Source organism: Capra hircus, chromosome 19 (assembly GCF_001704415.2).
Source record: "Capra hircus breed San Clemente chromosome 19, ASM170441v1, whole genome shotgun sequence".
Lineage (NCBI taxonomy): Eukaryota > Metazoa > Chordata > Mammalia > Artiodactyla > Bovidae > Capra > Capra hircus.
Window position 1 is genome coordinate 18,275,498 of NC_030826.1, and position 15,709 is coordinate 18,291,206.

Below are 15,709 nucleotides of genomic sequence, written 5' to 3' on the forward strand. Positions count from 1 at the left end.
CATCTCTTTTTAAAGGCTTCTGTCATATAAAATGTATACTAAGTAAATGTGTAGGCTTTCCTCCTATCAATTTATCAGTCTAATTTTCAGACTCAAGGGAAACTTTTTTCTCCTCTATGCATTTCACCAAAATTATTTTACCTTTAGTTGAGAGAGAAGTTCTGGAACTAGAAAGGTCTTTCCCATGGCAGGGTAGGGGGTGGTAGTGGTGGTGGTTTAAGAATCCAAGACATCCTTAAAAGAAAGGAAATGGCCTTAATGTTTCAAAAGATCAGGGAGGAGTAGGGGGCAAGTAAGAAGAGAGAGCTGATGCATGTGAAGAAATTAAATAACTCCCCACATCTTAGAGCAGATTGAATTTACATTTTACTTAAAAAAAGGGGGAGGAGTACATACACAGGGAGGAGAATGGGATGGGAACAACAGTGATCTGAAATGGGTTTCTACAGTTCTCCCCTACAATGGTGGGTTTTGTCTGTTGGGCAGCATTTCTCCTGCTGGCGTACAACTGCTTACGGTATTAACGAGGCTGTAGACAAGGGGACTGCCAGAGTTTGGGCCTGAACAGAAAAGAGAGGAGGTTACCATATACAATGTAAGTTTACAGTACACAGCATTTGCTTTAAATGATGTAACGCAGTCGCAGGAAGAAGTTAACAATACTAACACGAGAATAATCAAATTTTTTGTTTGTTATCCATGTACAGCAACTAACTGCTTTACAAAAAAGCAAAATAATACAATATATCATCACATGTATTTACAGTGTAGTAAATATACTTTTCTGTCAAATTTTACACAAATTATTTACAGGTGAATATACTGCATTAAAAAAAAAAAACTGTGTGGCTGACACTAAGAGTGAATTTTTGTATAAGTCCATTGCATAACATTGAATAAGACATGCCTCATTATGCCTGGGTTAGGGGTAGGATGTAAAAACAAAACCAAAAAACAAAGAGAAAAGCCAAAACGAAACTGAGAACCCTAAAACCCACTCAGCAGGGTGGGTTGCCGGCTTTCATGCCGTCTCCCCTAGGACAGCATCCCCTGGCTGTTCTCTCCGGCATCCTCAGCCCTGGCCTAGGACCTGCATGGAGCCGGCCCCCAGTAGCGACAGGTGCTGAGTGGACGCAGGAGAGAGCATCGGCCATGTCCCCCAAAGCGAGAGAACCAGGTCTCAAGGCTGGCAAAGAAGAGCACACCCCTGGGACAGCGGGGGTGATAAAGCAGGGAGATCATGAGCAAAAAATGGTGAGTTAGTGTTTTCCTTTTTAAAAAGTCAGGGGAAACATCTACAAACCCAAAACAAATTAATTTATAGAACTTACATCAGATTATGCAGAATAGGCAACCTGCTGTAAACTTCAGAATTTCTTGTGCAGGTTATAAGTATGAGGCCTAAAAAAGTTTCATTTCTCCAGGGGAAGCATATTGGTGAGATTTACCTCATGTTCATTTTAGTTTCTTGGAAAGCTAGATTCTCCTCAAAAGTCAGAAGTTCTTTAAACAAGGTGAACCTTAAACCTTAATAAGTTTTCAAATTTCCAGGATGTACTGGTCAAAAATATTTCTGCAATTCAAAGAAGGTTCAGTTCTGATTTATGCAATGCAGATCATTTCATGAGGTACTTCAACTGAATTCACTCCCTTCATTACACTAGAGGGAAGTTAATTAATAAATTTAAGAAATAACATACCCTGGAAAACTTGTTTATGGAAAGATCAATATCTTTTAGTGGTAAAGCGTTGGAAGTTTGTTTTGATGGGAGAAGCAAAATAGCATAACACTACCCATGGTCATTGCACCAAACCAACCAACAAAGAGGGAAAAACAGAGAACCAAAATTATTAAAAGCTCACATTCCAGGAGCCAGGGTGCCCACCCCAGAAGCTCTGGGCTGTGGGAAGACATGGACCTTACCAGCAGCTCGGCATTCTTGGCACCAGGCTGTTAAAGATCTATTTCTAAATTCAGCTCTGGTCTTACTTCCTTGTCATCTTAGTTGCTCTGTTATTACAACACTCTATTCTAATGAAGCCTCTACAATAGTTAAAAGTAAAAGTTTAGTTAATTGCATGTATCTTCAATATTTTCCAACAATTCAGGGTCAAAATAACTATTAGCACTAAAGTTTTTTCTTTTTTTTAATTTTGGCAAATGGTTCTTACTTTTCCCAGGACTATAAACAAATTAAAAAAATTAAATTCTTGTTATTTCTGAATATCAAAAGCAATTTTATTTACATTAACATATTACATTGTTACTGTGTGGATAAATGTGAAATGTGTTATATTATTAAAATCAGAACACTTAAATGTACCATTATTTATTGATTTAGCTGTGGAATTTAATTTACTGAAATCCACTCATGAAACAGCACTTTCGGAAACTCCCCCTCCCCTAGGTTTCTTTTCCCCTCCCAAAGCCATTACATCTTAACATATAAAGGGAGCCCAGGAATAGCGGGATAATATCTGCTTGTAATAAATATGGTTTAGTCCTAAATTGGAACATCCAGATACTAATATAGTCACTGAAGTCAAATTATTTTGCATACTGCAGGTACCATAAAAAATTGGATCTGCATTACTATGGAAAATTCCAATGCCATGATAATCCACACCATTCAGCATAGCAGCAGCGCTTAAGGTCCCCTATTGTTGTAATAATGCAGGCTGACCAGTCTTTTCACAGTGATTAAACGCAATTCTATCATATAGAACCGAAATGTTTTGCTAAAGAGATTCCTGATTTTTTGGAGGGGAGAGGAAAGATAACAAGACATTTAAAATACATCTCATCAAAAAAACTTTTGATAATATACACCATACTCTATGTTTCTGGGAAAAATATTAAACAAAATAAAAGCATCATCTACTCTAATAGTCACGTACCATTCCATTTTGTATGGAGCTAATGCAACCATCTACGAAATTACCTTCTAGGAACAATTTTCGACACTTTGTTCACTGATTACCCTGCTTAGAATTATTTAGGAAAGAAGAGGAGGAAGGGGAAAATGTATAATTACTATACTTAGTATAGTTTTGGTTTACAAAAACAAAAAATGACTTTTAGCATATTTAAAGATTAAAAGATAATCAACTGGAGAAAAATATAAACTAGTTTGGATGACTGACTGAGTTTGGATAAGGCCTCAGAACTCATCTCTTTAATTCAGTAATGTTAAGATATATGTGGTTATGTTTATTTCCTGTAATTATTGCTAATACTCAAGTGTTAGTATTTCTTAAGAACCCACTACAAAATACTAAATCCCTCCACCCTCCCCCCCACCCCAAAGTACCTTGCCTGTGGCTTTATGGTGTGAAGTCACTGAGGCTTGACCTCTATGGTTCTTCAGTTTTGAAAGGTAAAAAAAAGTCCACAGCTAAAAGTCAGATTAAACATACTGGGGTTATAATATTATTTCTCCCATAAACTTCTATCTTGAAAAGTGTGTAAATAAGACTAACACTTTACTTTGTATGTTGAAGAAGGGGAAAACATAGAAGGCAGAGCTCTGTGCAAATGGCTTTCATAGCTGGCCAGTAGTAGCAGTATTCAAGAATTCATCCTCTCTCACAATTGGGATGTTCTCAGTTCAAGTGTCCTGACTGCCCACTCTCTTTGCAGCTGTTCTGAACACTTGCTTAAATCAGACACACCGAAAGTAAAAAAAAAAAAAAAAAGGTTAAAGAAAAAAGCAGCATTAAATTTAGGCAATGCTTCCAAGAGTTGATCATCTGGCAACATGGCAGACTGGATGGGCTCGTCAGAAAACATGAAGTGCAGCATCACAGCACGGTGGTGAGGGGTCACTAGTGAAGAGCCCGTGTCAGTTAAGTCTGTTTGAAAAAGGAAAGAAAGAAAGCTTCACACGATCTTCTTAATGCTATTACGTTTGAAACTGCCAGCACTTCTCTGCTTCTGCACCTGGCTTGCGGATCCATGGCGAGTTCGTCCACTGTTACAGTGCCCAGTGGTGGGGGAGAGTTCAACATTCTCCTTGTCGATTCCTGGAGAGAAACGAAGCAGCCAGTTACCCTCTTCTCCTCTGGTGTTAAGCTCCAGGACTGAATCTCACAATTTGTAAATGAGATACAACCTAGTCTATTGTTTTTGCATTCATTTTAAGAGTCAACTGCTAGAGTGTTTACAAAGATCTTGAGGTTTACACACCTCACACTTTGTTAAGCAAAATTTGCTATCACAGCAGAAAAATAGCGTAAGAGGGGAAAAAAAACAAAAGAAAAACCAGAGAAGTTGCAAGGAAAAGCCAGAGGCAGGCAGGCTTGAGCTGAATGAAAGGCTAGCAGTCACCAGACTAGAATGCCTTCCTCCAAATCATACCAGAAGTTTCCAGCAGAGGGCCATGTAGCCTTACTAGTTGTTTATACACAGGATATATTCTGTAATTGCCAAAGCTACGGAAATATGCCATTTCAAAGAAAGGGAGATGCTTTTTCTTCTCAAATTCATAGTGCCTACCCCAAAGGAACTCAAATATTGATTAAGAAAATAATATATCCTAAAGGTCATACAGCAGAATTTTTGCTTTGATCTTTTCAACTCTGCCAAGTCATTTTTTGTTCTACACCTTAACAGTTGCCATTTACTTCTCTCACGGAGGAGATTAAACCTCCCCAAACAGGGCCCTACAATGTATTTTATAAATGATCTGATTAGTAACTCCATAAAGTGACAAGAAGCAAAAAACAGGGTATATTTTTACTCATCGGATGAGTAAAGATTTCAGATTAGACAGGTCACAGGATAGTGGTTGCCTCTGGGGAAGGAGTGACTGGAAGAGGGTATGAGGATGGTTTCTTGGGGGTGCTGGTGATCTTCTGTTTCTTGATCTGGATGCTGGATTTTTAAGTATGTTTACTTCTTAAAAATTCATTAGGTTGTAATTTATAATCTGTGTGCTTTTCTGTCATACTTTAATAAAATTTACTAAAATAATTAGACCAATTATACCCACCTTTAGCTTAACTACTAGTGGCAAAGCAAAAAGTATTTTAGTCGTTTGTAGCAAAATTTAAGCCATTTATAGCAAAATGTAACAAAATGTAGCAAATGACTGATATTTACTAATATAGAAAAATGACCATAATTTGGGAGTAGGGGGAAAAGAAATCCACTTACAGGAAGGAAAAAAAAGGCTGGGAAAACATCTGCCAAAATATATTATTACTGGATGGTATGATTTCAGGTAATTTTTAATTTATTATTTTTTGGCTGTGCCATGTGACTTTCGGGATTTTAGTTCCTCGAACCCATGTCCCTTGTAATGGAAGTGGGGAGTGCTAACCACTGGGACACTAGGGAATTCCCTACTTTATTCTTACCTGTACCATCTGAATTTTAAAATAAAGAGTAAATTTGAGAGTGGAAAAAAATTCTATTTTTGGACAAAAAATAGTACGTCAAGTCAAAAAGTATTTATGTGACTGAAAATATACAAAGATCCATACATCTGCCTGTTGGCTCATGAACAGAAAATGGCTCTGTGATGACCTCCTAGGAGCCACACATCCTCCGTTTGGAGTCAGCCTTGAATACTAGAGGGTTGCTGTCTTGAGTTTATCAAAGGAACGCAGGCACGTGGAAAAGTGCACTGGGCTGGGAGTGTGAGTGCAGCATTACAAGTGCCAGCAGCACCTCTCTGGGAGCCAAGGGCAGTGAACCTGCAATGAATCTGTTTTGATCTAATCCTATGGGTAGGAAGATAAATGGAAGAAAATACACTGTGATGTTCAAACAACTTTTCTCTGGGTGACAGCACTCTGGATGATTTTTATTCTCTTCTGCACATTTATTTGAATCTTCTCCAGAGCTATTTAGAAAAGAAATATCAAAATTGAAAGAAGGCTGCTTATCATCTTTTGAACGCACCCAGCACTCTGTGATGTGTGTGCAGCTCTTTCAGTTGCCTTACTGATGGCTACAAGATAAAGGGCAACCTGCATTTTTTTCTAATTTCTGTTTCTTTCATGATGCATTCTCCTTGCTTTTATATGGCATTTATATTTTGTCTATATTATCACAACTTATGTATATGTCATATTTTCCCTACTAGAATAAAAGCACCTAGAAGGGCAAAGATAATTTATTACTCATTTTTGTTTTTCTCTAATATCTAGTTGATGTCTTTTTCAACAAACATTGGTTGAACAGAATGTTGCCAGTTTTAAATGTGATGGCTGCAACTGGGGAGAGTCAAAAAGCATCAACCCCTCTGATCGCCAGTGTGGCTGCACCATATTTTTACTGGAAAAGACAATGCCGTTTTTAGCTTCTTCTGTCTGAAAGGATCATGAACTTGTCTATGTATTTGACCTTCCCTTTCCTCAAATCTGCATGTGGCCTACAAGTTCAAGTCCAACAGTTCCTTATCTAGGGTTATTTCCTTAATAGGAAGTAAGACTCAGGCAAAACTGGAACTTTAAAGATAAGAGTTTGAAACAATCAAGAGACGGTCATCAGGAGGGACACAGTGTCAACCACCAGAGAGCTGGTGGCCCTCTGCCAGCAATCTCCCACCCTGGGGCCCCTTCTTGTGTGACCACCTTTGGTGAAGTCACACCCCTGGGTAGACTATGGCTCTTTCTGGGGATGGGGATTAGGGGAGCAGTCATCACACTGCAAGGAGGCAAAGCTTCCATCTGAGGACAAGGGTCTGTTCAGTTTAATTCTTATATAATCAGAGTAAGTCACTAGGGTGAAGATTTCTTCAAAGATATACTAAGAGTATTTCACTTCCTATTTTGTTAAGCAAATAACCTTCAGACCTCTAAATAAAATTTTAAATGTTAAGGCTAAGAACAAGCAATAAAGTTTTACACCTACTGTGATTTCAACTACATAAAGAAGAGAAATTAGAAGGAGAGGCACCACAATGTTAATAAACAGTGATTATCTTAGAGTGGTGGGATTATAGGTGACTTTTTTATTCTATTCTGCTGAATTTCTAATTTTTTCCCCTTACGCAGATATGTTCCTTTTAATTAAAAATTTTATAGTATCACTGACTTAGGACTGTCACTTATAACCCAAAGTTTCAATGCTATGTGAGAGGTGGATGTCCCATTTTTACTTTCAAATTCAATTTTCATCTCAATTCATTTTGTGTTTTTTTGTGTGTGTTTTCTTCCTACTGAGTGATCCAACCCTACAAGTCACACACAGGTAAATGCGGCATGATGGTGATTCCGAAGTTCGATTTCACAGCAAAAATGTTTTATTCTAAGGATCAAAGGAGAAGCTGACATACAAATCTTGGAGGCTTTTGTAAAATCAATTTTAAAAAGCATTACATTTATATTAAAAATAGCATGTTGAAAAAAGCCAAGTTAGTATGAAACAGAATGATCCTAGTATCCTGGTTTCTAAGCTTAATTCTCACTTTTGAGAATTTTGGCAGCATTCTTCTTTTCAATCCTCTTAAAACTAGAAACCTTTCTAGAAGCTAGTGAAGGATTTGGTCTTGATATTCTATAGGAAAAGCTCTCAGATTATCAGCCCAATTGCCTAAATGGAGACAGATCCACCCTGCTTTGGTACACATGACATTTTATATTAGTGAGCAGACCTTGGTCCTACACTCCCACTCATCAAAGCCTCTTGGAGGCTTTGTATCCTGGTCTCTTATGCCCCTAAGCACTGGCCTTCCCTTCCGACTCTCAGTGGGCACAAAAGCAGAAATCCATGAAGTGACAGAAACTTGGAGGCCACCACTCAAGTGAAATAAAAGGTTAAAAACCTCTGTAGTCTTGACTTACTAATTTAAATTCCCTTAGATATGCTGCTCTTAAACATGCAGCCAGTTACAAACATGCAGGGCAGAAGAAGCTGAAAATTTTTCACAGCAGTGTATTAATAAGCACTGTGCTTCAATGAACTGTAGTGGTTTCAGGTAAAGATGAAATCCTAAGTAAAAGGTGTTATTGGCCAAAATTCACTGAATTGAATAAGTGGGAAAACAATCATTACACTATAGTTAAATAACGTATATCCATTATATATCTACCTCCCCTGCTCAAACATGAGTTCCTTGAAGGCAGGTATCAGGGTTTACTTTGACAACTAGGATATAGTTCCATCTCGACAAATAATAAAATACTTAAAGTCACCTGTTTTTTAAATACCAAAATGATCTCTCAAACTGGAATCTAATATTTTCATGAAAAAATAAAAGGATCAAATCCTTTTTAGTTCTTGAGAAACTGAGGAAGAAAATGAAAAACTTAATAATAATCCAAATCTCCTGCCACCTGCACAGGGCTCCAGTAAGGTCCCTGAATCTGCCCTGCTTAGTTTATCACATGTATCTTATGGCAAACCTATCAGAAAATTCTTATTGCATCTACAAGAAGGCAAAGGTGTCAGAGGGCTCATTTGTTACATATATAATGAGGCCCATCAGAAGACCCAGGGTCCAGTCTGTCTGGATGAGAACTCTTATTTTGTTTCAGTTCTTAAACTGGCAATTAAAATTAACAGTAGATGTGCCTATTTCAAAGGATTGTTAGAAGAATCAGATTAGCTAGGTGAAGATTTTGTGTACATAATTACTACACCAACTACGATGATCCTAATAACTGGGAAAAAAAAAAAAGTGAAGTACTAAAAGCAGTTTTACAACAAACGCATAGGACTTGAATTTTATACTGGACTTTTTAAAGTTACTGAAGCTAATGTAAATAAACAAGAAATGCCGTTAAGTCCTCCTGGGAGAAAAAAGAGAGCTCCAGCTGCTTCTTGGGTGCGTGCTGTGCTCAGTGGCTTCAGGGCTGCCTGACTCTGTGAGCCCCTAGAGGCTGCAGTTCCCCAGGTGCCCCTTCCATGGGATTCTCCAGGCAAGAACACCCAAGCGGGCTGCCATGCCCTCCTCCAGGGGATCTTCCCAACCCAGGGATCAGACCTACATCTCTTGAGTCTCCTGCATTGGCAGGTGGGTTCTTTACCACTAGCGCTACTAGTAAATACACTGATGGAGATGTGTTAATTATATATTTAGAATTATTAATCTTTCGAGCTAGATATATAAAAGATTAACTATAGGAACTTTAAAAATATGTGTAATGGATTTTCATCAATTGCTAACACCTCTTTTTCTATACAGGTCTAATCTTTCTGTATATTAATTACTGAAGAGTAAAAGAAAGAAAAGGCATCTTTTATAAATGAGACATAACTGCATCACACTTTTTTCTTCTTAGTCCTTTGAGCTAACTAAGGACCACATTCTTTCCTTTTTTTAGCACAGATGATTAAAAAAGACAGCCAGCTTTAACTTCTAAGGAAACGCTGGGGTTAGCTTCATACTTAGGGAAAATAAATACTTTCTAAGCTAAAAATTCTTCCCCACACCGCATACCCTCCTTGCTCCAGTAACTCTCCCTGGAGCTTCCTGTTAACCTGCCTGTGTTAGTTCAGGGCCAGGACAGCATCTTCAGTGTTCGGGAAACCTGGGCAGCTCTTCCACCAAGTCGAGTCCTGGCCCTGCAGTGCCAGAGGCATTCAGACCTTACAGGAATGGCCTTATAAGTCCTTTATGTGCCTGAGCCAGACTCTGCTTACAGGGATTGGTGAATGAAGTCTCATGCCATGTGCCCGGGATGAGCGCAGGGTAAGCAGTAATTCGTGCAAAGATGACAAAAGTAAAGAGTACCTTGATGAGGGAACAGCTGCATGAAAACTGCTGATTTAGAGCAAGGCAGAGAAGCTTCACAGACACAGAATGGAAGAGAAAACAAAAGTGAGTGATGTTCATAAGATTTTTAAAGGGTGAAATATGATTAGATACTGGATAATTATTAATTTTCTTGGTTTTTCAGGAGGATTCTAGTTTTAATTATTGAACTGACTGCTTATTTCCTAAATATTACCAACTCTAAATATTAATAAATGGTAGAACTTACAATTTTACAGACAGATGTGTTTTTACCACCCTTATTAGAAGGATTTTAGTGTAAATCAAGAATTACATTAAAAAATGAAGTGGAAAATTTGCAGAAATTATACCAACCAGTTGCTCAGTTTAAAATGATTTTTCTCCCTTAAATAGAATGTGATAACCAAGAAAAAGAAGAAAAATAAATCAAGAATATACCAAATAAAGGTCTGCACTACCATAAGTAGTTTCATAAAACATTAAAAAAAATGACTTTGGAGACTTTAAGTAGTCTCAAAATAGAGGCATCTTACGTTTCTTCTAAGAGGGCGACATATTAAACCTGGTAAACACACCAGAAGTATGACTAAGTATACTCTTTGCAGAAATGGTTTTGATAAACTGACCCTTTCTGCACACAGCTGTCAGTACTACTGGGGGGTCAGAGTCCTTAGAATTCCTAGCTGATCCACCCAGCTTTCAGGGAGGGAGGTCTACCTTACAGAACCAAAAGGACTGAATAACTGACAGATTGGACACAGACCCAAAATGAAATGAAAGAAGTGAATTTAAAATAAAGTTCCACTAGCTAGGTCTTTGCTCTAAAAATATTCACGCTGTAATACTAACAGTAAAATAAGCTGATCAAAGAAAAAAATTAAGATTTTTTTTCAAGTGAAAAAATATTTTAAATAGATCATAGGCTTATTTTTGCTAAAAAATGTAATATACATCTCACATATTTTTCAGGTAAAAAATATATTATTAAAACTTTAGCCATGATTATCACCTGATTTTTCCAAACAGATGTCCCTTTGAATGATCAGAATACTTTATAACTGTAAGGTACAATATAAGTACAAAAGGTCACAAAAGAGGTCAAAACAGGATACTCTGTATACCCCACCACTCTCACTGTTCTGAAATCTATTCGAGGGCAGGTCGCATGGCTTATTAGTGCCCCCACTTCCCTTGGTTTAACAGAGTCCCTTGCATGTAGTAAACAATGAACATCTGTGATAATTCAAGACAAAATATGGATTTGGGGTTATTTTCTACAGAGTATTATAGTATTAATCTTGTACTTAAAAATCAAAGAACTTGTGTACACAAAGGATTTGTTAAACATGCCTCGGAAGGAAATAACAACTTCAGCTGAAACTGAATAATGAGATCCATAGGCAAAAACTGCCAAGTCTCTGGGGACCAGGGTCTCTGACATCTTTAAATGTTCTGGAGTACCTACTGAATACCTACGATATAGGAGTTTGAGTGTTTACTGAATTAAATAACAGTGTGAAAAATATTGGGAGGTCTCAGTAGAGTACAAATTGAACTTTAATATACTGTAGATGAACCTACTCAGTTTCTTTTTAATGGATACTGTCATCCAGCAACTACTGCTCGTGTGCTCAGTTGCGTCTGACTCTGCGGGCCCGTGGACCACAGCCCACCAAATCCATATCATGCCATCTGGATATTTATTTCTAGTATACTTGCTCTTTAACATCTGAAGAGGATACAGGAAGACTGTATTTGAAATGCATACTTGAAATGGTTATAAAGCACTCATAACATGGTTTTAAAAAGGCATCTTTGCTCACCCTGTTAAGAGAGCCACTTATGGCTTTCTTAAGCAAGAGAAAGTCCCATATACAGCATTTTTAGTAGATAACATTTTAATTTTCTAGCTCTAATCCTGGTACTTCAATTCATGTCGAGCTCAGCTACTCTGGACCAAAGAATGGATCACAATATCAAATTTGAAATATTCTTATTTATCAAAGAGTAAATGTTATAGATTCTCTTCAAGGTTCTGATATGGCATGTGGGAAAATCTGAAGAGACAAAGTTCTATGTTCATTTGGCTAAAAGTTAACACAATTTCACATGCAATGAACTCTTGAGTATACTCCACTGGCTCCATGGATACCAAATTCAATTTCTGCGAGGAGTGGAGTCAGAAGACAGTCATTTATGTATCTTCATATATAAAAATATAAAACATAAAGCAATCCTCCTTGTGTTAAGAGGAGAGACAAATGGCCTACAATCATCTGTCAAGAAGAATGCATTCTCAGAGACACTGGCTTTATGTAAATGACTGCCACTTCCTCAGAAGATGGTGACTTACTGAATTATCATCATAATTTTTACTTAAATAAGGTTTAATGCTTAATGGGGAGGACTAGGGAGTTCATGAATTTCTTATGTAGCTAATTTGATGGCAGAGAATATTGGGGACAAAAAGACGATACAGCTTAGCGGTCAATCCTGCTAAGTACCAAAGATCCAGAAGGCAAAGTCTTAAACTGATGGGAAGTTTGAAGCAAAGTTTGAGCTGTGTGCACATCAGCGTTTTTTGCTTTTTGACATAAAGCAACAGAGCTTACACCTGCTTAAAATTCAGTAGACCAGTGTGGGTTGATTTTGGGTAATTAATGGCAAGCAACACCTATGGTCCATTTCAGGGAGAGACACAGGGATTCTTTAAATACTTCTGCTTAGCACATGGCTGATGAAAGTGGAGACAGGGAAATATTCTGTTTTCTATTCAACTAAATACCAAAGTTAAAATGCTGGAGCGAGCTGTGAATCTGGATTAGATTAATCACTTCTTTTAGCCCTTTGACATCAGCAAACTCGGTTCCACAAAGAATTGAGGAGGCAGGGATATAAGATTACAAGGACCTAAAGATATAAAACAGCATGCCTAGTTAGAAAGTATAAACTCTTGTAAGAGATATTACCTAAGTACAAATGATAAAAACACAATAATTAGGCAGATAGACAAATCAGGATCCTTTCATGGAGATAAATCCACAATTCAGTGATACAAATGGGTTTCATCAAAGAGTAAAGTGTCTGTTGAAAAGATAAACTCTTTCTCTCATAAAATGTAGTAAAATAATCTGGCAAACCAAAGGACATACAATTTAGAGAGAGAAAATGCTGAACACCATTATTCTAAAGAATTAATTCTATTACTTTTAAACTTCAGTTTCATTTCAGAATAGTCAGAGGTTTTCAGGATGTTATAATCCATTCAAGTAGCCATCTTTGGAGAGCTACTGGAGGTGACATTGTAGGTTTAAAACTGTAACCAAAACCACATAACTATTCTTTGATTTTTGTAGACAATTCTAAATAAGAGGATGCAGACTAGGACTATTTTTCTAAGCAAATGATATGGTTAATGTCCAATCAACACAGAACATGAACAGTTCCTCAGCTACCAGAATGTGTGCTGGTACCTTTATTTTAATCTGATTATTTTATTGTCTCTATCAGTGGGTAAAAATAGGCAGAAATATCCCTGGTAGTCTGGATTAAAAAAAAAAATCAATATAAAAACAACTAATCATTTTGCCAGCTTTACCATCTCTTTAGTAGCCCAAGAAGCAAAAGGTTGGTCAAAATGAACCAAACTTGAAAAACAAGAGGATCAATATAGGCAGAGTCTACGGATTTTCTAGTGGTGATCAACTTCAGTGGTTGACTAACCTAGACAATAGAGAGCTCTACAGAAGAAAAGGCGTGGTAGACTTAGGTAAGGCAGATGGAAATAATAAGACTATATGAAAGAAAAAGGAAAAGGCAAGGAAAGGGAAGGAAGAAAGACGGCAGACATGGAAGGAATGAATGTGGTAGAAAGAACACTGGCCTTGGTTCTAGATAAGACTGTGTGATAAAGCAATTCACTTGGCTCTTCTAAGCCCAGTCTCCCCTTCATATATGACGTTGTGAGCTCAGAACTAAATTACCTCTGTAGTAGCCTCTAGCTCCAAAGAGCTAAGACTTTATCATGGGGGGCTGGGTGGGAGGGGGTGGTGATGAGGGAAAGAATGCAGTCACTGCAGTATCTAGAAGACAGTAAAGTTTTGCCCTGGCTGTAATAGTTCAAATGCTGATAATGGGGCAAGAGCCTGTGCACACTCTAGTGAGGAAGAATCACCTGAGTGTTTGTTAAAATGCTCGCTGGGCCCCCACTCTTGGAGTTTCTTGTGCAGGAGGTGTGGAGTGGGATTCCAGCAACCATATTTCCACAAGCTCTTAAATGACACTGAGGCTGCTGATCTTGGGATCACACTCGAAGAAACACTGTCCTAGGGTAACATGGTTATAGAGGGGAAAAGTTGGCAAGACTTCTATTTTTGGGGGGAGGGGAAACCTGACTAGCTGCAGTAAAAGTGAGTGAAAATAAGTGCCAGATCAAATAATTTGTTCCCTCTGCTGACCAAGGTTTTGTTGTTGACCAAGGCTTAACAGATCATAGATGAATATAGCTGTTTAATATAATCGTTTATAACATGTATGAACTGGGCACTAGATTTGCCAAGTTCTTTAGAACCTTCAAAACTATGTATGTCTAAATATTCAGGCAAAACCAGGATTATAAACTGGAAATTCTATTTATGGATCTTGAACAATACAAAGTAGTTATAATACATTACTTGGCATTTTAAAAGAAAATCCACTTAACACTTAACTACATCTAGTAACTTTTCCTTATAGCATGAAGTGTTTTATAAGTAAACTTTTCAGATAATGGAAATTTAAACACAAAACCTTTTTAATTTTAACCACTTTGGAAAGATATCTTTCTGAGTATAAACATGACCACAATGGAAGACTTCCTTCATTATTACTGTCATTATAATATACACAATGGTGTCAGTTCTGTAATGAATTGAGTAACACCTCCAGGGTTGACCAGAATCATAAGAAATCATCTGCTTTGACACTGAATGAGCCCAAGGTTCTGTACATTTGCTGTTTCTGCCATCTTGCTTATCTGAGCCTCACTCGAGCTATTAGCTATTTCTCAATGTATCCACCTGTTAGTTGCATGTTGAATTGGTATACTTTCCACACGTGGACCTAAGAGTGACTTCAGAATAAGGAATATGCTTATGGGCTTTAAGATGTTATGTTCTTGGTGTGGCTTTTTTGTCTGGTTGCTTGTTTACTCCTAGATTTTCAGGTTGTTGCTGGCAGTACAGAATAGGGATGCTACTATACTTTGCAGATTTTTTGGATCAAGTAGGCTGTGTCAGAGACACAGAAACACTAGGGCAAGATTAGTATATCTAGCAAGGGAATTATAATTCTGTCCACTTACAGGGATTACCTGTCCCTGAGGTTACTTTTCCTGCCTAAACTCTTAAAAATGTTTCAACCTTGGAATATTTTATGTAAATACTCTATAAACATGTCAGTATTTTTGTTAACTCTTTGAAAGTAGAAAGCTTTACAGAAACCAAAATTCAAATCAGCTACAAGGTAAAGAAGAAATGTAAGATGAATTTCATGATAAAAAGGAGCAAAATCTGCTGTAAACTGATAACAAGGGAATTCCTAATGTTGTATAGTAATATTATTGCTCAAATTTATATAAAGAGTACGTTTACTGACCTGGGGAATGCTGGGAAGTTGCAAGTGAGGTCATGGAATTAGAAAGGTTAAGGTTAGCAGTAATACTGAGCTGGCTCTGCACTGCAGGAGGATAAGGAGATGTGGGTGTCAGGAGGGACTCCTCACTGGTTTCTTCATCAATTCCAGGCAAATACGTGTCAATCAAGGCATCGAGAAACTTAACAATAAGCTCAGCATAGTCTGGGATTTGTGTTTGCTGTAATGGAAAATACGAAATTATTTTAGCTCCATTCTTTTTTATTTTTTCTAAATCCCCTTTGAAGCCAAAAAAGAGCAATTCAATTTTTATCTTGGGTTTAACTTGCTGTTTTTCTTCTTTTATACTACAGATTATTAAAAAAGGCAGGGGTGGGGGGATGAAATATATA

At 37.4% G+C, this 15,709-nt stretch overlaps 1 protein-coding gene across 3 annotated transcripts in view; it reads right to left on the bottom strand.

Moving 5' to 3' along the window:
- The window catches only part of NF1 (neurofibromin 1), a 250,845-nt gene continuing 235,484 nt past the window's right edge, over positions 349-15,709 (bottom strand). For all 3 annotated transcript variants that reach the window (XM_018064268.1, XM_018064270.1, XM_018064269.1), the window contains 2 exons: positions 15,321-15,537; positions 349-4,023 (listed from right to left, as the gene is read on the bottom strand). In XM_018064268.1, the coding sequence (XP_017919757.1) occupies positions 3,881-4,023; positions 15,321-15,537 (360 nt within the window). In that variant the 3' untranslated portion in view covers positions 349-3,880. The remainder of the gene's footprint in view (positions 4,024-15,320; positions 15,538-15,709) is intronic.